Consider the following 23,584-nt stretch of genomic DNA (forward strand, 5'->3'; position numbering starts at 1 on the left):
GATGTTACTTCTGCGAAAATCAAGAAGAAGAAGGAGGCTCAACAAATGTAACTGGTCTTATGAGCTGGAACTAAGTGAGACGCGTGAAGATCCTTTATAATAGATATTGAGGTGCGATTGCGGTAGTTGTTTTGGAGTAGATCATTTACTCCAGAGATTTCCTACGTATCTATTTTTGACTTTGAAAATTTCCTCGAGAAGATCGTCAGGAACGGCGCGACGCGTAAAGTGCTATATTATAGATAATAACAGGTAGAAACGATAGATAACGCACATGGGAGGACTAAAAAATTACGTATGTTTTAAAAGAGCTATAGTTCTCTACATAAAGATATTGATCATAAAACCACCAACGAAGAGCAGCAACATACACCAGACAGTCTTCGATAGTCCATCAAATTTATACTCTATAGTATTTCTCTTATTTCCAACATTAGCCACCCTCGTAACTTCTGTAGAACTTGCTAGATCAGAAAAAGCAGTCAATGAGATACTGTCAAACATGGATGATGAACTCCTTGTAGTAGTGGACGTAGATGTCACATAAAATGATCTTCCAGGACCAACAATAATGCCATTAGAATAAACTGTGGCTGTAAATTGACCTGGAACGGTCAAAAGATATCCAGATGCACTTGAAGGCGAGAGGCTCAAATCGACATCGGTAATGTTAATATATGTGGCATAAGGTATGTAACCTGAGGACATAGCAGCTATACCGAATGTTGTGTTTAAAGTGCTTGACATGCTGCTAGTTTTCCCATTCCCTTTATAGGACACCGTGAATATTTCTGAGGGTATCGAGAAAGAACTTGTTGTTGTTGCTGTTATTTTTAAACTTGACGACGATACTGACTTTTTAGAAGATGCAATCCGGGTTGTTGCTGGAACGACATCGGCATTTAGGAAAGTTGAGTTCATTTCTTGCACAGCTTGTGCCATACCAACAATACGTCCTTCTTGTTCAACTGCCAAATATACACTCTTCAAAAATGGTCTCCCCAGGGCGTTAAAGCCAACATAAGTGTTGGGATAAAGTTTCAAAAAGCATGCTTCACTGTTATCTGAGAAATGCATGGATGTATTTGTAGTTGAATCAAAAGTACTTTCTAAGAAATCTATTAGAGGAGCCTTAATATTAAGCTTATCAAAAGTGAATTCAAAATGAACATTTTCATTGGCGATAGAACATGGAAGAAGCCATCTATCCAGAGATTCCACATAAGTGGCCCCCACTTGAATGGCAATTTGAATAATGGAATTTAAGGGTAAATAGTTAGAACGAAAATTTGAATTTAATAGAACTGGCTCTAAGAAATCTTCTGAAGTAACGTTGGTTCCTGTACCGGTCTTAGAGACTATATAAATTGCATTCATTGGAATAACTGGAAAACTAAAACTTTCAATTTGAGTATTTGGATCCACATAAGGGAGTACATCAAATTGATAAAAGGGTTCCTTGAAAAGGCTTGGATCTACAGAACCCAATAATAACTTCCCATTATTATATTGTGGATCTGGTGTACGCTGAGAGGATAATTGAGTATCCCTTTCCGCACCATTCCCTAGCCATAGAGAATACGATTGGGAGTCAATTAAACCAGACTCCGCTAGCATTGCTAACATTGAAAAGGATGTATTAAAATTACCACTAGGAGAATAGTTCAATGTCTCATTAAATGTGCTGCTTAAACCTAACGAACCCATATCTGTTGGATATGAGTCTTCGGCATTAATAAACCCAAAATTTTTGATCACAAGAAAATCATCTCCAATGTCAATAATAGAATTATTCTTGCTAGAATTAAATGTGGTATAATCTAAAGCTGCCGTGATATCAGTGTTGGTGAAATTTAAATTATCCACCACGATACTACCATTAACTCTAAAAGTGTCGAGGAAATTAAGGCTATAGATAGTGCTATTAGTTGCGCTTTCACCCGTTGTAGATTCTTCGGGATAAAATCTATTCCCTGAAAGACATCCACTATCTAATCGATTACATTGTTTATCATCTGCTCCAGAAAGGACCCAAACGAAGGGTTGTGAAGTGTCGATTCGCAACATTTCCTGTTGAGGCGGAGAGCCTATCGTCACATTGACATAATATACGCCATCGTTAATGGTACCGATATCTAACGTTGGAAACGGTTTCCATATACTTGAAGTGGACTCTGCGGATGCTGATTTGAGTTTACTAAATAAAGGCAGTAGGAGTAATATGAATGTTATCATTATGTTGCTATGTATATGGTACATCGTATGCTTGATGGGGGATAGATGCAAAACTGTGGTTATGAATGACTGAATGAATGAATGAATGAATGAATATATTAATAGTCGGAGATGATGGGGTTCCTGTAATGAGTAGTTTTTTAAGTGAACAGAGGGGCTTGGAAATAGCAGGATTCGAGCGACGGGAACAGTAACAGAGAAGCCAAGGATGATGTTTGTAGTCTTGGCACTAGGTTTACGGACTTATCACTCACTGATGCGTTCTAAATTTAGTTAAGCCTCGAATATTTTCTACGTAACGTATTGTTTTCTGTTCGTTCGAAGTTTTTGCAAAAGCGGCAAGTATTACGTAACATGACAGGCTAAACAAACTGTCGGTTAATAAAAGATACAAACTGTACAAACACACAGAGTTATGGTAAAACATAGTCATAGCTACCATAAGAGAAGGCTTGTAGATTCAGAATTATTAATACACTATTACATTATCCTGTGCTTGTTCCTGCCCGGTGGGAACCTTAAAATACACTCAAAATTTCAAGTTTGCTTCAGTAGCTCAGTCGGCAGAGCGTCAGTCTCATAATCTGAAGGTCGAGAGTTCGAACCTCCCCTGGAGCATTCTTTTTTTTTTTCATTACTCTGAACGAACCTCATTCAAAATAAGCAAGGCCACTTCCTTCCAAATAAAATACCTATACTCACTTGTGTGTTGTAAAACCAATTTCTTTAGTATTGTCATTAGTTGGTTTGGAACAGCTGACGCGGTTGTTTCCCGATTAGGAAATCCAGCACGTGATTTGGAGGATTTCCAAGACGTGAATGAAAAATGAAAATATCAAATTCGAGAATTACCTTTTTCCGATTCTCTGTTAACAACAATTGAACATTTGGCAGCACTGCACCAAAGCAAATCAGAGACCACAGTATCAAGGCCCTTCAGTTAAGATATTATCGCTAGAATTACTCCTTTATTGACAATCATAATGGATCCGATACCTCTTTCTGAACAACTAAGTCAATTCGCGACTAGATTCAGCGATGAGGCCACCTCTCTACAAACAAAATACTCAACAATCTCTGAATTGTATGATTTATTGGAACTACTCAGCTTGCCTGATGACTATAATCTTTTCTTGGAGAAAATGATTCCAATCTTTTTAAATCAATTAGATATTATTCCAATATCATTTAATGAACTTTCACCTGAACATAAATTAAGAAACGCGATTTTAAACATAATGAATAGATACCTTATTGGACACACTTCCGAAGCCCAAGCTATTGCCATCCTAAACAAAATATTCGAAATACTATTAAAGGAAAATGAAGAAAATGGTATAATCTGTATGAAGATATTACCTGGATTATTCAAACTTTTTAAAACTCTGTTACAGGACAGAGTTGAAGAATTCATTGAAATTATTAATCGTTTATATCAAAATACACCTGAATTAGTCAGATTAGAGTTTGATGAATACTCAAATACCAATAATAATGATGATTCCAATGATAATATTACCTCCGAAGGCGAACAATTACTAGATCCATCAGACAAAGACACAAACGAAAACGATGATCAACAATTAACGAAGGATGAAACTTCTGAAAAATTGTTAAAACCAGTGATGAGATCTTTTAAAATGCTAGTAGAATGTCCAGTTGGAATGGTAACTCTATACTCTAATTACAAACAATTAAATGGCACATCACTTGAAAATTTTATTCCAATGGTTATGAAATTATTAAATTTAGAAGTGGGTGCGCAAAGAAAGGCCCACCAGGAGGCTGAATCTCAAGGGAAAAGGTTTACTGGTTTGGCCCCAGATATTATCAATAGAGCAAGTTATTGTGATTTTATATTTTCACAAATTAAATGTACATCCTTCCTAGCGTACGTCTTTTTAAGAGATTATGCTGCAGAGATATTGAAGAATTACGCCGAATCAGTCCCAGATCTAATAATTAGGTTATTTGAAGATTGTCCCTCCGAAATACCTTCTGCGAGAAAAGAATTGGTCCATGCCACAAGACATATATTATCTACAAACTATAGAAACTTATTTGTTTCCAAGCTAGACTTACTTTTAGATGACAATGTGCTTCTTGGTGATGCATTTACCACTAGAGAATTATTAAGAACTTTAGCCTATAGTACTGTCGCAGATTTTATTCATAATATAAGGAGCGAAATTAACCTGGACCAAATCGAGAAAATTGTAAAATTATACAGAGGACGATTATTAGATGAATCACTAATCTTTAATGTTCAAATAATGAGTGCCAAATTATTATTAAACTTGGTAGAAAGAATATTAAAACTAGGTAAAGAAAATCCTCATGAAGCTCCTAGAGCCAAGAAATTACTTATGATAATCATTGATGCCTACTACCGCCGCTTTAAAAGTATTAATAGAGATCATGGCATATTTATGAGATCACATAAGAAATACCTACAGGAAAAGATCGACAGAAATAATAAGATAAGAAAGGAAGTACACATTGAAAATATAGATCTCGATACATATATGAAAAATGTCTTTAAGATGAACGAAAATATACCAAAAACTCCAGAAGAAGTCAAAATGGAAAAGGAGGAGCAATCACAGGATGCTGTTGTACCAGATGTAAAAGAAAATAATAAGGAAGAGACAGAAATACTGGGATACTTTGATATCAGGCACCATGCACCTGTGTTATTACCTTCTTCATTTATGAATGATCCAATGAAAGATATTGCGTACTTTTTCCACACCTTAATGCAATTTTTGAAAACCATCATTCATGATTTGAAAGCATTCAATCCTCCACCAAATGAATATACAATGTCTAATCCAAAACAGTGGGCATCTGTGGGAAGAGTGTTTTCATATGAGGAAGTCCTAACATTTAAAGGATTATTTCATGAATGTATTTTGGCGCTACAATATTTTGCTGATCCAGTTAAGCCAAAAATTTCTCCTAAAAAACATTTCGATATCACGATACCCAGTATACCAGTAACGGCTACTAAAGATAGCAGAGAACTAATGGATTGCATCGCTTTTATGTTTATGCAAATTGATAGTTCAGCATTTAATGAAATAGTGGACTCTGAGATAGAATTCTTTTATGATAGCATGATAAATGATAGTGGTTTGCTACATCTTGCGCAGTCGTTACTCACAAATGAGCTAACTTCACCAAATTTCTGCAGCATTTTATTAAGATTCCTTAAAAAGAAATTGCCACATTTAGGAAATGCTGGTTTCTATGAAGCTAACGTGATTGTCCGTTTATTCAAACTATGTTTCATGTCTGTTAACTTGTTTCCTAATACAAACGAACTGATTTTATTGCCACATTTGAACAACCTTATATTGGACTCACTAAAGTACTCGACTATGTCTGAAGAACGTCTAGTATATTTCTATTTAATCAGGACATTATTCAGAAGTATAGGAGGGGGTAGATTTGAAAATCTTTATAGAATGATCAAACCAATACTTCAAGTTCTTCTCCAATCCTTGAATCAATTAGTTTTAAGTGCACGATTACCCCATGAACGTGAATTATACGTTGAATTGTGTATAACTGTCCCTGTACGTCTGAGTGTGTTGGCACCATATTTGCAATATTTGATGAAACCTTTAGTTTATGCATTACAAGGTCACCCAGAGCTAATTTCGCAGGGTCTCAGAACTTTAGAATTATGTATCGATAACCTTACATCTGAATATTTTGATCCGATAATAGAACCAGTTATTGATGATATTTCTAAATCTCTCTTCAAGTTGTTACAACCTCAACCTTTTAACCATGCCATTAGCCACACGACTGTGAAGATCCTGGGTAAACTTGGAGGTAGGAATCGTCGTTTCTTAAAGGCACCATCTGATCTAAAATCGGATACTGAATTAGATATGGAGATAAATGCTCTTGTCAAAATCAACGGCTTTAACGATGATATCCCACTTTCCGTGACTCCTGGTATGGAGGCGGCTTTTGATATACTAGAAGATTACAAGGCTGATATCCATTACAGGGAAAATGCCTTTAAGTATCTGTCGAATATTTTGCTATTATTTATTAAGGATTCTACTGAATTTCCAGAGGACTTTGCTGCTTTGGTGAAAGCTTCTGCAAAAATCCCCGTTGAAGAAAGAGTAGATGTTGCTTCAAACTTTGAATTATCACCTCCAGTTGATAGTGAACTGTTCACTGCACAGGAAAAGCTTCTCACACGTTTATTGGAATCAGTTTTCTTTGCAACATCTATCGCAGAACTAAAGAATGAAGCACAAACGATGATCCGCCACATTGTAGATCATTTTTGTTTACTGCAAGTTGCAAACACTCTAACCAACAAATTGAACTATACAAATATGTTTAACATTGACGTGAAACAACCAGAAGTTAGAATAACTAGTAGTGTTTTGGTACGTGCAATCTCAACGTCTCTTTCTTGTTATATTAAAGATGTTCAGAACGCTGGTATTGATGCAATTATGCAAATCAACGAAAAGAGTAGAATGATTTACGAAAAAGATCTGGTATTTACATATTCCCTTCTGTTTGATCTCCTAAGAGAGTTCATACATTGCTGTTACAAAGAACCATTTTATGAAAATAACGCTGGTCTCCTTGGTATTGGTATACTAGTAAGAACAATAACTATACCGCTACCTCTTTTGAAGCGTCTACAACCCGAAATGGTTGCCTGTTTCTTATTTGTCTTGAAGGATACAATTGAAGAGGCACCAGTAAATATTACCAAAGATGTTGAAGATCTTTTACTTGAGATTTTGAGGTTGACCTGCTCCGATGTTACTTTAGAAACACTCAATTCAAAATATTTACAGAATTCTATTACGGATGTTGTTTGTGAATTAAACAACCCAAATGCTCGAGTAAGGAAGGCATGTCAATCCTGTCTGACTGTAATACACGAGAGTACTCAAATTCCGATTGTGAAATTAATGGAACACTCAAAGCATTTCTTATTGTCACCAATATTTACAAAACCACTGAGAGCATTATCATTTACGATGCAAATCGGGAATATTGACGCAATGACATATTGTGTGGGGTTACCTGACTCTTTCTTAACATTTAACGAGGAACTTTTTAGATTTCTTCAAGAAGTGATTGTGTTAGCGGATGCGGAAGATGAATCACTGTCGACAGTCCAAAGATCAACCGAGTACAAAACTGCCGAACATTTGGTCCAATTAAGAATAACATGCATAAAACTAATGGCCCTTGCCCTTAAGGATGAAAAATTTGCGACAGCTCAACAGGGGAATTTAAGAATTAGAGTTCTAGCAGTTTTCTTTAAAACAATGTTAAAAACCTCCCCAGAGATAATTAACGCTACTTATGATGCCTTAAAAGGTGCTTTGGAGGGAAATTCTAAATTACCTAAGGAACTATTGCAAAATGGATTAAAACCAATGTTAATGAATCTTTCAGATCATCAGAAGCTATCAATCTCTGGTCTAGATGCGCTATCCAAGCTTCTTGAATTATTGATTGCTTATTTCAAAGTGGAAATTGGGAAAAAGCTATTAGATCATTTAACCGCGTGGTGTAGATTGGAAATCTTAGATACAATTTTCGGACAAGATATACACGATCAAATGCCAACTAAAATTATTAGTAGCATCATCAACATCTTTTATCTGTTACCTCCAAAGGCAGATATGTTTCTGAATGATCTGCTGCTGAAAGTTATGCTTCTTGAAAGGAAACTACGTCTACAGCTAAACTCTCCCTTCAGACTCCCATTGGCCAAATATTTAAACAGATTCTGCAAGCCTGTAACCGAATATTTTAAAAAGAATCTAGGTTTAAGGCAATTAGTCTTATTTATGTCTAATATCATACAAATTCCTGAAGCAAGCGATTTAGCTACTGAATTTGAGAATGAGATGAGCAATTTCCACGATTATTATATAGCGAATATACCTACAAACCAGGTTAGAGTTGTAAGTTTTTTTGCGAATTTAGTGGATTTATTTGACGCCATGCTAAACGTTAAAGGACCTGATTGGTTAAGAAGCCAAAGGGATATGGTATTTAAGATAAGGGATATGCAAGCCTTAACTGTGAAAACTATTCAAGAAAACAAATTTTACATTGACGATTTGCAACTAGGGCAGGCCATAGATAAATTCCAAGGGATCTATCTAAAATTTGTTGAATTCTACCCCTCTGAAAAGATTTTATTTTTTGAGTTCGTTAACTTTTCAATTTCGAACAACCTTAGATTCTCAGACGATGTTTTCAACTTTATCTTCAAAAATATCATCAGTTTAGATGATACAACCGAGAGAGACAAATACCTAGAATCCACTATATCTTTTACATTTAGTCATTCTTTGGAAGTTAGTGTTTTTATGTTTCAAAAGATAATCAATTCAACGTTAATCTACGATGGTGTGCAGCGTAAACATCTATCCGACAAAGACGAAATTACTACTAGACCTGGGTGGTTGGACTTACTCCATTCTCGAATCTGGATACCATCTCGCTCTAATGCAGTCTTATTAAACGGAATTGATGGCGAATATGACGCATATAGATTTGAGCTATTACAACTCTCCGGTGCTTTGGTAAAATGGAACCCGAACTTAATTTCCGATATCAAGAAAGATATAATCAAGTTCAATTGGCACTTTATAAAACTCGAAGATCCACTAGTGAAGCAAACAGCGTATCTGATTACCACACACTTTATTTTGGAATACGAATTTCCACTAAGAGTAATAACCCAGATATTTGTTGCCCTTCTGAGATGCCCACCAAGTGATGCCCGTTACATTGTTCGACAATCATTGGATCTGCTTGCACCTGTTATGAATAAAAGGATGTCAGGAGAAGGAAAAGCAAACGAATGGGTCAATTGGGTAAAGAGGGTTATGTTAGAGAACAATTTTACTCAGAACAATACACTGTACCAATTTCTAATCAATCATGCAGACTTACTGTATGATTACCGTGACTTATTCGTGTCGAATATTATCCACCATATGAACAAAGTCTCATTCTTCCCAAATTCCAATGTAGACAGCCAAATTTTGGCGATAGATCTCGCTGATTTAATTCTACGCTGGGAAAAAAGAAATCTTCAAGAAAGTAGCGAACTGGATAAGGATGGTGATTCAATGATGATTGATGCAGATGAACAGACAGTAGGGGCCACTGAAAAAGAAATATCCAATTATTCCATTCCTTTGAATTTAAGAGAGTCTTGTGTCTCTTTCCTAATAAGATATGTTTGCGCCAGTGACCACCGTGCATCCGATAATGAACTTGGCATAAGGTCATTGAATATACTCTCAGTTCTTCTTTCCGAGAAATATTGGCCAAATGTCAATATAAAAATGGCATACTTCGAAAAATTCCTAGCCAATATTGAACTAGGATCGGAGAACACCATCTATTATTGCATTAACACTTTAGACGTGCTCTATATATTTTTCAATAATAAAAAACCCGAGTGGATTGTGGCAAATCTAACAACAATACAATCTCTACTGGACAAGTGCATTGAAGCAAATCATCATGACATGCAGGAAGCTTTACAAAAGGTTTTGAATGTTGTGTTGAAAGCCATAAAGGTAAACGAAGAAACAGTTACTGGAATGAACGATAGCTCACCCTCAAAGATATTCATAAAATATTTAGAATCTATCATCACCCAAGATTTACAAGGGACATCATCCGTTGCTGCTGGTGTAACCTTAGTGTGGACATTGTTTGTTAATTTCCCTGAAGGTATTGACCCTCTACTAAACGTTTTAATGAAAACTTTCAACAAATTGTGTAAGGACCATCTCACTACGTCTCAACCAAAAGATGCTGTGACCATGGAGGAAGCTAAAATCACAACTAAACTTCTAGAAAAGCTTTTATGTTTATTATCCATGAAAGTTTCATCATTGGGTGACGCTCGTCGACCATTCTTATCCACCCTTGCTCTTCTAATCGATCGATCTATGGATCAACGTTTTCTAGGGAAAATAATCAATGTATCAAGAACATGGGTCTTTAACAATGAAGTCTTTCCAACAATCAAGGAGAAGGCTGCAATCTTAACAAAAATGCTCGCATTCGAGATAAGAGGTGAGCCATCTCTATCTAAATCATTCTACGAAATTGTATTGGAATTATTTGAACGCAAACAATATAGTAATACCGAAATAACTGTTAGGATGGAACAACCATTTTTAGTTGGAACGCGTACTCAAAATATTAAAATTCGAAAGAGGTTTATGTCAATTTTGAATAATAGTCTAGAAAAGGATATTAAGGAAAGACTCTATTACGTTATAAGAGACCAAAATTGGGAATACATTGCTGACTATCCTTGGTTAAACCAAGCTTCTCAGCTACTATATGGTGCCTTCGAAAGAGAACATTCTCTATCACTCCATAATACTTCATACTTAGTAACTCCAGGTGTCCTGAAAGAATTTTTACCAACAAACATTAAACCGGACGTTGAAGAGGATGGCTCTGAATTTGCGTCATTTGTTAGTAATCATATATCAGCTCTCAAAAAAATGTGCCAAATAACAACGTCTGACATTTTCGATCCACTAGTTGAATTATTCTATCAAAACCCCGAAACAATTAAAAAGGCATGGGTGAATTTATTTCCACAGGTTTATAAGTGCATTCCTCGCAATGAAAAATATGGATTTGTTAGGTCTTTGATCGCCATTCTTTCAAAACCTTATCATACTAAACACACAAGGGTCAATATCATCAGTATTCTGCTGGATTCAATCAGTAAGGTCGAGACCTTGGAAATACCTCCTCATTTAGTGAAATATTTAGCGACTTCCTATGGCTCGTGGTACCAATCTATTAAGATTTTGGAATCAATTCAAGACAGTACTACAATAGATAATGCAAAGATAATTGAAGCAAACCATGATGCTCTACTAGAACTATATCATAATTTACAAGAAGATGATATGTATTATGGTTTATGGAGAAGAAGAGCAAAGTACAATGAAACAAGTATAGCTCTTTCATACGAACAAGTAGGTTTATGGGACCAGGCACAACAACTATACGAGGTTGCACAAATTAAAGCTAGAAGTGGTGCCCTTCCTTACTCTGATTCTGAGTATGCACTTTGGGAGGATAATTGGATATTATGTGCAGAGAAACTCCAACATTGGGATATATTAACGGAACTAGCAAAACACGAAGGATTTACGGACTTATTACTAGAATGTGGATGGAGAGTTGCTGATTGGAATTCTGACAGGGAAGCATTAGAACAATCTGTAAAGAGTGTTATGGATGTGCCTACGCCTCGTAGACAAATGTTTGAAACGTTCCTTGCGTTACAACATTTTGCTGACACTGGAAAAGGTGACCAAGAAGTGAAGCGATTATGTGATGAAGGAATTCAATTAAGTTTACACAAATGGGCTTCCCTTCCTGAGAAGTATACGCCAGCTCATAAGTGGCTACTACATGGGTTCCAACAATACCTCGAATTTTTGGAGGCTACCCAAATTTACAACAATTTACATACCACTACTGTTCAAAATATTGATGCCAAAGCACAGGAAGTTAAACGTGTTTTCCAGGCTTGGAGAGATCGTCTACCCAACATCTGGGACGATATTGACTTGTGGAACGATTTAGTTACATGGAGACAGCACACATTCCAAATTGTGAATAATGCTTACTTACCATTAATACCTGCACTTCAGCAAACAAATAGTAGTAACACCATCAATACACATGCATATAGAGGATACCACGAGCTGGCGTGGATCATTAATAGATTTGCACATGTTGCCCGTAGACATAATATGCCAGAAGTCTGTATCAATCAGCTAGCGAGAATATACACTCTACCCAATATTGAGATCCAAGAAGCCTTCCTCAAACTACGTGAGCAAGCCAAGTGTCATTACCAAAACATGAATGAACTGACAACTGGTTTAGATGTCATTAGCAACACAAATTTGGTTTATTTCGGTACCGGTCAAAAGGCAGAGTTTTTTACACTAAAGGGTATGTTTTTATCAAGGTTAAAAGCCAACGATGAAGCTAACCAAGCTTTTGCTACCGCAGTCCAGATTGACCTGAATTTAGCAAAGGCTTGGGCACAGTGGGGGTTCTTTAATGATCGACGTTTAACAGAGGAACCAAACAATATTAGTTATGCAAGTAATGCCATCAGTTGTTACCTCCAAGCTGCAGGTCTTTACAAGAATTCCAAGACTAGAAACCTTCTATGTCGTATCTTATGGTTAATTAGTATGGATGACGCTTCTGGCTCGCTGTCAAAAGCATTCGATTCATTTAGAGGTGAGGTTCCAGTATGGTACTGGATAACCTTTATCCCTCAATTATTGACATCATTATCGCACAAGGAAGCAAATATGGTTCGCCAAATACTTATTAGAATCGCCAAAAGTTATCCTCAAGCTCTTCACTTCCAGTTAAGGACCACAACAGAGGACTTTTCTGTTATCCAAAAAAGAACAATGGCCGTTATTAAAGAGAAGGGTGAATCACTGCAACAGAACAGCAATGGTACGCGCCAACCATGGGAACATCTTCAAGAATTGAGTAGCATTTTGAAAACAGCTTATCCTCTATTGGCACTATCTCTCGAATCATTGGTTGCTCAAATAGACGAACGTTTTAAAACTAGTGCAGATGAAGATTTATTCAGACTTATCAATGTACTTCTAATTGATGGAACATTCAATTATAACCGACTACCCTTCCCAAGGACAAACATCCAACTACCTTCCAGTACAGAAACCAATTTGAAGAGACTTTCTGAAACATTACTCGCACCACATATTAGACCTAAATTCCAGACTGATTTTATAGAAAGCAAGCCTGATTTTGAAACGTATCTCAAGAGACTACGCTATTGGAGGAGAAGACTAGAGAGTCGACTTGCAAGGGTACCTCACACAGAACACCTTGAGAAGATTTGCCCTCACTTAAGTAATTTCCACCATCAAACGTTTGAAGATATTGAAATTCCAGGGCAATACCTGCTAAACAAAGACACAAATTTACACTTTGTAAAGATCACAAGGTTTTTACCTACAGTCGACTTTGTCCGCAGTACACATCTATCGTACTACAGGCTAAATATTGGAGGTAACGATGGTAACACATATTCTTTTGCTGTTCAATTACCAGCAGTTCGTCATTCAAGAAGGGAAGAACGAATGTTCCAACTTTACAGATTGTTAAACAATTTACTAACAAAGAATGTGGAAACTCGTAGACGTAATATTCAATTTAATTTACCTATCGCCATCCCATTATCTCCTAATGTTCGTATTATGAATGACAACGCATCATTTAAGACACTACATCAAATATATGATAAATATTGCTCTAAAAATGGTTTGGATCCAGAAGCCATTCAGGATTTCATATCAGAGCAACTAAAGATGGCACACGATAAATCATTACCTAATCCTGACCTAACATTGGTTAAGATTGAAATAATGAGCTCCATTCAATCAATGTTCTTACCAACAAATGTTTTGAAGGATTATTTTTCATCAATGTTCACAGAATTTGAAGATTTCTGGTTATTCCGTAAGCAGTTTGCATCTAATTATGGGACTTTTACATTTTTGTCTCATATGATGACCATCAATAATCGAACACCAAATAAGATCTATATCGACGAAAAATCAGGAGATGTGTTTACGTTAGAAATGCTCCCATCAAGATACCCATTCGAAAGAGTTAAACCATTCTTAAAGAATTATGATATAGATTTGCCTGCGGATGCCCCAATTTTCCACAATCAAGAACCAATACCATTTAGGTTAACGCCAAATATTCAAAAATTGATCGGTGATTCGGCATTAGAAGGTATATTCTCAGTTAACTTGTTCCTAATAGCACGTGCTTTGATGGAACCAGAGAATAAATTGAATACATACCTTACCCTTTTCATCCGTGATGAAATTATTTCATGGTATAGTAATTTGCATCGTCCAATTGTGGAAAATCCCCAATTACGTGAAATGGTACAATCTAATGTGGATCTGATTATAAGAAAGGTTTCACAATTAGGCCATCTAAGCTCAAGCCCAACGGTGACAACTCAACATGCATTAGATTTAATCAATGCCGCTGTTAATCCAAGAAACCTTGCTAAGACAGATATAAGTTATATGGCGTGGTTCTAGAGAATCAATATTACCCACTTTCTTCAATTGTATTACTAAATAACTTTTGTACATTAAGCCAACAATAGCTCAGATATATTATTTTTAGATATGAACAAATGTAGATAATTCTATATGCTTATTTACAAGAATCTATGAAAAACTAAATACCAATGGGTCAGTCAGCCGAATCGGATCATGCTATATATGAGCTACTTTTTGATTGCAGAGAGCATTTCAATTATTGTTTTAACTTCTCCGATTTCCTCCTCTTCTTTCCTTCCATCATCGTCTTCATTTTCCAACAACAATTCAGTTCTCCTAATGTCATCAATACCATCAAAATTGGGCTCATTATCATCTGGTGTTTCTAACAGTTCTCTATTAAAATGCTTTGGGAATTCCCACTTGTTACTCTTAATTGCTTCAATTAACCGCCGATGTCTTATTTCAAAGTTACCATAAACTATCTTTTGGTACCATTTGTATGCTTCTCCTTTATTATTCCAGTCCAAATATCGGAAAACCATGGAGACACAAAAGTTGAAAGATATAGGCATACCATGTTCATTCATTGAAGTTAGCAGGTCACTAATATCCTGCTGTTGAATTGCATAATTATCGTAAAGTACCAGCGTGAATGGGCAAGCTGTTCCAGATATTTTCATCTTTTTGGATACTGGGCTGTTCAAAAAAGTCTTTAAAAGTTGATATGACAAAAAATCATCTTTCAAATGTTCTCTAACGTGATATAAAAGTACGTAAAGAATCCGTGAATCCAACATCCAAGTCAGGCCCCCTTCTTTTAGGACAGTCAAATAATTATGATAGAGAAAGAGTAAAAATTCTTTATACTTTTCTTTGTCTAGCACAGTATGATTGGTAGCAAGTAGTACTTTATACAACTCTGTCAAAAAATGAATGTTATGCTCTTCCTTAATGCACATAGTGGACGAAAGTACCCTCGGGATGCTATTCAACTGCATAGTTACATCATCCTCCGAAAGTATTTTTGAAGAGGAATGGAAAATACATCCCCATAAACCCAGTTTATTTAGAGTCATGGCTAAGGACTTTGGATTCGGAACTGAAAGCACATATTGACATGTTAATTTTGGATCATTGAATGAGGAAACAGATGATATTAGTTCACCAATAACATATTTTTTGAACATATAAGATTTTGTAGTTGGCATTTCTTGAATCTTAAGGATTGTTTGAAATAATTCATTATGAAGCCCCTTCTTTCGTAATATTCTAAGAAAGTCATGTAATGGTTTGTTTAACAGGTTTAAAATTTTAGGATTCTCATGAATAACGTTTGTCTGCTCCAAATATGCCAATTGGAATTTGAATACCAGTGAAAATAACTTTAGGTCACCAATTCGAGAAATACAATGCATTAAGGCATTATTGAATTTTAAAAATGCAATGCTTCTCGATTGGATGGTCATCCTACGTCTAGAATTTGACTTTTCTAATTTCTCAATGAGAGCAATCAAATAAAATGTCACAAATCGATAATCCCCCTTTTGTAATAATTTATTGAATACTTGCACCATGGCATTAAAATCATATAGGTCAACAAAATTCTTTCGAAAGATTTCCTGGCTGGATTCATCATGCAAGAAAATCTGGAAAGTTGCCAATTGAAGTTCTAATTCCGAACCTTGCAACAGACGCTTAGTAAAATTCCATACATTTGGTGATGCACTTAGATGAATTCTCTTTTTTATTAAAAAATAATAATGTTTGAATGATTCTTCCTTTGGGATGTTATAAAAAAACCATTGGTGAATGTCATCAGGAAGAACAAATACAGAATGACCTTTCATTCCGTAAAAGATATCTGTTTCCCTTGTAATAATCCTATACAATCGGTTTCTGATCTGCAATTTTGTCAACTTTTTATTTGCAATGGTTGATCTTAAAAGCTTGATGAAATAAGCATATTGAACAGGGGAAAACTTTTCAAACGTACCGAGTTTAAGAAGTTCTGGGTCATTAGAATGTTTCAAGAGAGATGCGTGAATGCGTTGGTAATCATCTCCGAAGTGAGTTCGCAGTCTATTGTTAGCGGTTCTAAACTTCCTTACCGTAGTCATCGATTCTAACAGCTTTGCCATTCTTGGTAAAGTTGGGGAATTTGGTTTAAGGATATCCTCCAGAGGTTTACTTTTCATTAAATGACAAATCTTCTTGAATTTCTGTTTATTAGTAAGAGATGGATTCTTAGTGATCACAGAAGGGAGCACCTTCTTTTCTAATAGGGTATTGGTCGCTCGCATACATGTTTGCATCTTTTCAAAATAATGGAATAAATGTAAGGAATATGCTCATATATTCTAACAAAACCATGGATATACTTCGAACTTATATATTTGATTAACACAGGCCCCTACAACTTATATTGTCATCTTTGTTCTTCCACATAGTACCTCTCATCAATGGCGATAAATCTATACAATCTATTGTTGCGATTACCCCGTTAATATTTAAATTAGAAAGCCCTAATTTATGTTTTAAAATATTTTAAAATAACCTAGCAAACCCTAATATTTAAGTAATTTAACCCCAGGGCTAACTAGGGCTGGAAAACCCGAAATTTCGAAGCTGAGTTTTTTGAAAAGAAATGAACCATACAACTAAAATTTCGAGACAATGGAGTGGAACCACTTTGATCTCTATTGCTCCAGTGAAAGATATACTAATAGCATACCGTTAGTGCCATACATATTCGCTACAAATACCACCCGAAGGAACACCGTTTACGCTCGCTATCCAAGTACTCCAGCAGCATCCATATTAGCAACAACTGCCATCTTTACGGAAGACGCGTCTCTTGTTATTAAAATATTCCCACATAATAGCAGACATACTGCAACCATAATCCTCGGGATATAGATTATTATGGACAGTACAACGAAAACCAACGAGTTGGCTACCTTAGAAGAGGAAGTACTGAGCCCTCAGGTATCAAATGAAGATGTAAAGCAAAACCAGGCAACCAACCGACCTCGATCGGAATCAACCCAAAGTAGTATATCAGGAGCGAGCTCTCTTATAATGAAAGTAACCAGGAGACCTAGTGATAATCTGTTACCAATCATGATTCAAAAAGAAAGAAAGGATCAACCATCGAGGAACGCTTCTAATTCACTTGCAACCCATAACATGACAAATGAACAAAATAACGTAATACTTCGCCAATTACCTGAACAAATATCTACAGATTTACTACCACCAAAATCAACTTTCATGGGGAAACCCACTCAAAGACCCATATCTGAGGATTCCATTGCGACGCGAACAACAGAGATATTTTCTTCTGAACCGTCTGACACAAATTCTGAATCATCCATATCTAACGATGATCGCCATCATAAGTTGCTCGCATTTGAAGGAGAATCCGACTTGAACGATACCATGGATTATAGTATGCTTTCCATTGATACCACGGGGAACAATGGTAACATGACTGATTTCAATATTGATACTTTTTCAACGGTAGATACGCTGACAAGCCCAGTAAATCAAAGTCGCACAGTAATTTCTAGAAACGCAACTCTTTTAGGAAACACATCGGAAGTTTCCAGAACCAACTCATATTCGCAAGCATCAACAAACTCAAAGGCATCCAGTAATAACAATGGACCTTCAGAAACAGCATATAACAGTAAGTTCATTAATAGATCAGCATCATTTCTTCATTCATCATCCACCCAACCTACTCATTTACCATTGAATTATGCCAATAATTTCACAACAAGTAATCTCCCAATGACATCACAAAAGCAACCCAACTATCCATACACACGATCGAATAGTACATCTAACATTTTACCAATGAATAATATTCATCTAACACCCTCTCAAAGATATAGATTACGCAAAGAGCAGAGTAATATATCTCTAAGGCAATCCATTAGAAGAAAGGAAAAATATTATGATAAATTAGAGTTACAAGAGGAAGATGATGTCGATAATTCATTTATTTGGAACATACCTATTGCCTCTTTCCCCACCAGTTCTTTTATATCCTCCACTCCTGATTTACCATCCACGAAGATGAAAAAATCACATCAGCATCGTCGTCATATTACCAATGCTAAGAAATTTCCAACTCCACCTGACAAAGAAACTGATATCGATCATCCACTTCCATTGGGAATGAAACCATTAAATGTATCATTACCACCCACCTCTATTCCTGGTATTAATCCTGTCTCAGATTCACAATATTTCGAAGAAACGGTGAAGGATTTATCATCAGTTTATATTGACACATCAGAGAAGCTGAAACAAAGCAAATTAAGAGAAAGATATTATTCTGCAGATCATTTACCCCTATCATTGAAACATGCTAGTGATTGTGGTATGGAAGATTTATTATTAATTTCCCCCGATAAGATTAATTTGATGAGTTCTTCTAGACCCAGTTGGTTACCTCCTAAGGATAGCCATGAGGATAAAATTCATGGGAAGCTTATTTCACGAAGTATGAGTTTGGCATCAGTGGATCAATTAAAATATAAACAAATTCAAGAAAGTTATGCATTAAAGGATAAATCAAATCAAGATAAATATTTAAAATTACTTGAAAAGGATATTAATAAAAAATCATCATTGAATGAGTTGAAAAAATTAATATGGGAAACACCAATACCTAATAAGCTTCGTTTAACAATATATGAAAAGCTATTAGAAAGTGACTCGAAGATAATCAGTCAACATTTTATTGAACCATTTGACGAAGCAATGCTGTTGTTAAATAGAATGGATTTTCCTAAGGATAAAGAATTTGAAATTGAACAATTGATTAAAAATGGGATTCAAGATAAGATAGGAGGGTATGACAGTAGGATCCATGATGATTTAATATTATTACTAGAATTAAAATCGATTTCGCAACAAGGATTAATTGTTGGAGATGAATTATTATTCCATCATTTATTATTAACAAGCGAGGAACCTGATTTAGCCACAATATGGACAATGGTTAATTTAATACAAATGACATGTTTTAATGATGTTTGTAAGGAGAAATATGATATGAGAATTTTGAATTCACACAATGTGATTTCGTATTTGTTAAGAAATGAAGAATTTAATAATGAAAGAAATGAAACTTGTTTAAATAGCAATACTTGGTGGAATATAATGGAGAGACTTGATCATAACATGTTCCTATGGGTATTGGACGTTATTATTGTCTGTAATGGACAAGTCTTTACGAAATTGAAAGAGGAGTTTAATCCTCAAGATTGGGAACGTTACAGGAATAAAAGGGTCATTGTCAATGATAAGATTCTTATATCATTGGCCTTGAATGTGCTCATCAATCATCATTTTGGATTTAACGATCTGAAAAGCTTACAAAATTTACACGATGACAAATTCCGTATCCCCGTTGCCAGCACTGAAGACGTCTCCAATGGCATCGATAGAAATGATAGAGGGTTCATTACGAAGTGGTCATACTATTACAACAAGATTAAATAGACCTTGTATTTTTTATACATTATAAATAAACTAATTTTAACGAACATTGTTTTATAACGTTGTATTTTGGCCGCACGCTAAAATTTGTTTGGGCACCCATAATTATAGTCATGCTCCAATCCACGATAACAGAAGAGAAGACAAGACAAGAAAAGAAAAAGGTATATTAATATCAGAATGATTGGAGCCAGATCTATATGGTCCATAGTGTCCAATGTGAATGGATCCATTGCTTTTGTTAGTTCATTCATATCATTACTCCCTCAAATTTTAGAAACGTACCATGATAAGACTGTTGTTGGGTTATCGCCCTGGTTCTTACTAGCATGGCTCTGTGGTGACATTACGTCTCTTACCGGGGCCATCTTAACCAACCAATTAATGTTTCAAATTGTTCTTGCCATATACTTCCTGTTGAACGACATGTTTGTATGCGGGCAATACTATTACTACGGGATACTTTACGAGAACAAATTGGCCACCACGGGTCATGAACCCAAACCGGTCTTGGAAAGTATCAGTGGTGTGTTAGATGTGACTCCCGATATGGATGAGTCTACTACTCCCAACAGCTTGGAGGCTGTAAGGAGCAGGAATAGCAGTCAAACGAGGGCTGCCTTAATAAGTGCAATGGCTCTTGCGAACTCCATACAGGGTGCCAGTGCTATGCCAATACCTCTACCGGGTGGTGGTAGTGGCGATGGGAATCGTTATTTGACCAATACACAAATCGGGACGGTTTTGTCGTGGGCAGGTGCCTGTTTCTATGTGGGTGCGAGGATCCCACAATTGTACAAGAATTACAAGAGAAAGTCTACGGATGGGATTTCTCCCTTCCTGTTTGCTACTACATTGCTGGGCAATGTTACTTACAATGTGAGTATTTTCACTAGTTGTAATTTTTTGAATAGTGATGATAAAATTGCCTTTGTGATTAATGAGTTGCCCTTTATATTTGGTAGTGCTGGAACCATTGCGTTTGATTTGATATACTTCTACCAGTACTACGTGCTCTATGCAGATGATATGAAGTGGAGGGAGTTAGAAAGAGAGATCCTCGAGGACGAGAGCGATGGAGAAACAGAGGATGAACAGACGGCATTGCTGGGATGAGTCCTGCTAGATCCAGACAGGTATCTTACACATAGCATTGCACTACGCTAGCACACAATACATAATATAGCATAATACAATACAATATAGCATAGCATAGCATAGCATAATAAACAACATAATTATGCCATAAACGGTGATCGCACGATTCCACAGTTTTCAATTACGGAACCTCGAGATTTACTGAAAAAACATGAAAGGAACACAACTTCACCACCCTCTCATTCACATCCACCACAGCAACAACGACAAAATGGTTCATCACAAGGTCACTATCATCGGGTCAGGCCCAGCAGCACACACAGCCGCTATCTACTTGGCCAGAGCAGAAATCAAACCCACATTATACGAAGGTATGATGGCTAACGGGATCGCAGCAGGGGGTCAGTTGACCACCACCACCGAGATCGAGAACTTCCCTGGGTTCCCTGATGCCTTGACTGGTTCTGAGCTTATGGACAGAATGAGAGCCCAATCTGTCAAGTTCGGTACCGATATTATCACTGAAACCATCTCCAAAGTGGACTTGTCCTCGAAGCCATTCAAGTTATGGACTGAATTTAACGAGGATGAGGCTCCCGTCACCACAGATGCCATTGTGCTAGCCACTGGTGCTTCTGCCAAGAGATTGCATTTGCCTGGTGAAGAAACTTACTGGCAACAAGGGATCTCAGCATGTGCTGTCTGTGATGGTGCCGTTCCCATCTTTAGAAATAAGCCATTAGCCGTCATTGGTGGTGGTGATTCTGCATGTGAAGAAGCTCAATTCTTGACCAAATATGGTTCTAAAGTCTACATGATTGTGAGAAAGGACCATTTACGTGCCTCCACTATTATGCAAAGACGTGCTGAAAAGAATGCAAAAATTGAAATTCTCTTCAACACTGTCACTTTGGAAGCCAAGGGTGATGGTAAGTTCTTGAATGCCTTGAGAATTAAGAACGTGAAGGACGAAAAGGAGAGTGATCTTGCCGTCAATGGGTTATTCTACGCTGTGGGCCACACCCCAGCCACCAAGATCGTGGAAGGACAAGTCGACACTGACAGTGCTGGCTACATCAAGACTGTTCCAGGTTCTTCCTTGACATCTGTACCAGGGTTCTTTGCCGCTGGTGATGTCCAAGACTCCAGATACAGACAAGCTATCACTTCTGCCGGGTCCGGTTGTATGGCCGCCTTGGATGCTGAAAGATACTTGACTGAATTAGAGTAGATACTTAGATACGTACATAGCTCCCATATAGTCTAATCTAAACCACATGATAGAATACTGATTATAGTATAATGCCACTATGACTCTATGATTCTTGTTGTTCGCTTCGTGCAACGACGAAATCTTGTCCATTGAAAACTTTGACTAGTGGAATCAGAACAGATCCAATTCACAAATAACACCTAAGGAAGCAACGGGAAAAATATATACACATTAACGCTCACTTGCAACATGTCTGAGAAGGAATTGGTCAAGTACACCAAAAAACTGTTGGTTCAACCACCAACACTAACACCGACGGATTTATATGATGCCATTCTACTTATAATGAAGATAATCCACGACGCCCAGCCAGAAGAAGAACTTTCCAACTACGTCAAGATTTCCTCTTTTCTCTCATCTCTAAGAGCCACAGGGTTGGACCATAAGGCCCAGTATATTGCTAAAGCTGCAGAAGCTGTTTTACAGTTCTCAGATATGGTCAAAATTGCCAAAGAGGACATTGCGGACCCAGAAAGAGAAACCGTACTGGATATAGTCGGTACTGGGGGTGATGGACAAAACACATTCAACGTCTCCACTTCAGCTGCTATCGTAGCCTCGGGGATTCCAGGTATTAAGGTTTGTAAACATGGTGGGAAGGCATCCACTTCGAATAGTGGAGCTGGCGATTTAATAAGTGTCCTTGGTTGTGATTCTGCCAAGGTCACTTCTTTGACTGTGACCGAATTATGGAGAAATAACAATTTCTTATTTCTATTGGCTCCCTTGTTCCATGATGGGATGGGACGAGTGGCTCTAATTAGGAAATTATTGGGGATCCCCACTATCTTCAACGTATTGGGACCTCTCTTACACCCCGTGAGCCCCGTGAATAAGAGAGTTTTAGGTGTTTATTCTGAGAAACTAGCCCCAGAATATGCTCTGGCCGCATCATTAGTATATCCGGACAGTGAAACTTTTGTCGTTTGGGGTCAAGTGGGATTAGACGAAGTATCACCTTTGGGGAAGACCACCGTTTGGCATGTCAATAGTGATGATAATAAGGAATCTATCGTGTCATTTGAATTGGAACCTTCCATGTTTGGCATAAAGGAACATGCCTTATCCGAATGTGCATCTTTGGGCCCCAAGGAAAATGCTAAGATACTGAGAGATGATATTCTTTCAGGAAAATATCATCTGGGAGATGACCATCCTATTTACGATTATATCTTACTGAACACCGCGGTATTATATTGTTTAAGTGAAGGTAACAAGAATTGGAAAGAAGGTGTTGCTAAGGCTGAGGAAAGCATACACTCTGGCGCTGCCTTGAAAGCTCTGAATCATTTCGTTGCAGATGTTCAGAAGTTGTAAC

General features: G+C 36.8%; 7 protein-coding genes and 1 non-coding gene across 8 annotated transcripts; 6 read left to right on the top strand and 2 right to left on the bottom strand.

The window, feature by feature from the left end:
* Window positions 1-321: 321 nt before the first annotated feature.
* YPS7 (putative aspartic endopeptidase) lies at window positions 322-2,259 on the bottom strand (the record flags this gene model as incomplete). Its single annotated transcript, XM_003677105.1, has 1 exon — window positions 322-2,259. One exon carries the CDS (start codon window positions 2,257-2,259, stop codon window positions 322-324), a length of 1,938 nt encoding a protein of 645 aa, XP_003677153.1.
* Window positions 2,260-2,780: 521 nt separating this feature from the next.
* On the top strand, window positions 2,781-2,853 carry NCAS0Ftrna9M. Its single transcript has one exon. It is a non-coding gene; the product is annotated as a tRNA-Met (tRNA).
* A 365-nt stretch (window positions 2,854-3,218) lies between these two features.
* Window positions 3,219-14,417, top strand: TRA1 (histone acetyltransferase TRA1; the record flags this gene model as incomplete). Its single annotated transcript, XM_003677106.1, has 1 exon — window positions 3,219-14,417. One exon carries the CDS (start codon window positions 3,219-3,221, stop codon window positions 14,415-14,417), a length of 11,199 nt encoding a protein of 3,732 aa, XP_003677154.1.
* A 191-nt stretch (window positions 14,418-14,608) lies between these two features.
* Window positions 14,609-16,696, bottom strand: ATP22 (Atp22p; the record flags this gene model as incomplete). Its single annotated transcript, XM_003677107.1, has 1 exon — window positions 14,609-16,696. One exon carries the CDS (start codon window positions 16,694-16,696, stop codon window positions 14,609-14,611), a length of 2,088 nt encoding a protein of 695 aa, XP_003677155.1.
* Window positions 16,697-17,306: 610 nt separating this feature from the next.
* Window positions 17,307-19,898, top strand: SBE2 (Sbe2p; the record flags this gene model as incomplete). Its single annotated transcript, XM_003677108.1, has 1 exon — window positions 17,307-19,898. The coding sequence occupies one exon, from the start codon at window positions 17,307-17,309 to the stop codon at window positions 19,896-19,898; it is 2,592 nt and encodes an 863-aa protein (XP_003677156.1).
* Window positions 19,899-20,075: 177 nt separating this feature from the next.
* On the top strand, window positions 20,076-21,011 carry YPQ2 (Ypq2p; the record flags this gene model as incomplete). The annotated part of the gene is made up of 1 exon (XM_003677109.1): window positions 20,076-21,011. One exon carries the CDS (start codon window positions 20,076-20,078, stop codon window positions 21,009-21,011), a length of 936 nt encoding a protein of 311 aa, XP_003677157.1.
* A 193-nt stretch (window positions 21,012-21,204) lies between these two features.
* TRR1 (thioredoxin-disulfide reductase TRR1) lies at window positions 21,205-22,224 on the top strand (the record flags this gene model as incomplete). The annotated part of the gene is made up of 1 exon (XM_003677110.1): window positions 21,205-22,224. The coding sequence occupies one exon, from the start codon at window positions 21,205-21,207 to the stop codon at window positions 22,222-22,224; it is 1,020 nt and encodes a 339-aa protein (XP_003677158.1).
* A 231-nt stretch (window positions 22,225-22,455) lies between these two features.
* On the top strand, window positions 22,456-23,583 carry TRP4 (anthranilate phosphoribosyltransferase; the record flags this gene model as incomplete). Its single annotated transcript, XM_003677111.1, has 1 exon — window positions 22,456-23,583. One exon carries the CDS (start codon window positions 22,456-22,458, stop codon window positions 23,581-23,583), a length of 1,128 nt encoding a protein of 375 aa, XP_003677159.1.
* Between the last annotated feature and the right edge of the window lies 1 nt (window position 23,584).

Source organism: Naumovozyma castellii, chromosome 6 (assembly GCF_000237345.1).
Source record: "Naumovozyma castellii chromosome 6, complete genome".
Classification (NCBI taxonomy): Eukaryota; Fungi; Ascomycota; class Saccharomycetes; order Saccharomycetales; family Saccharomycetaceae; genus Naumovozyma; species Naumovozyma castellii.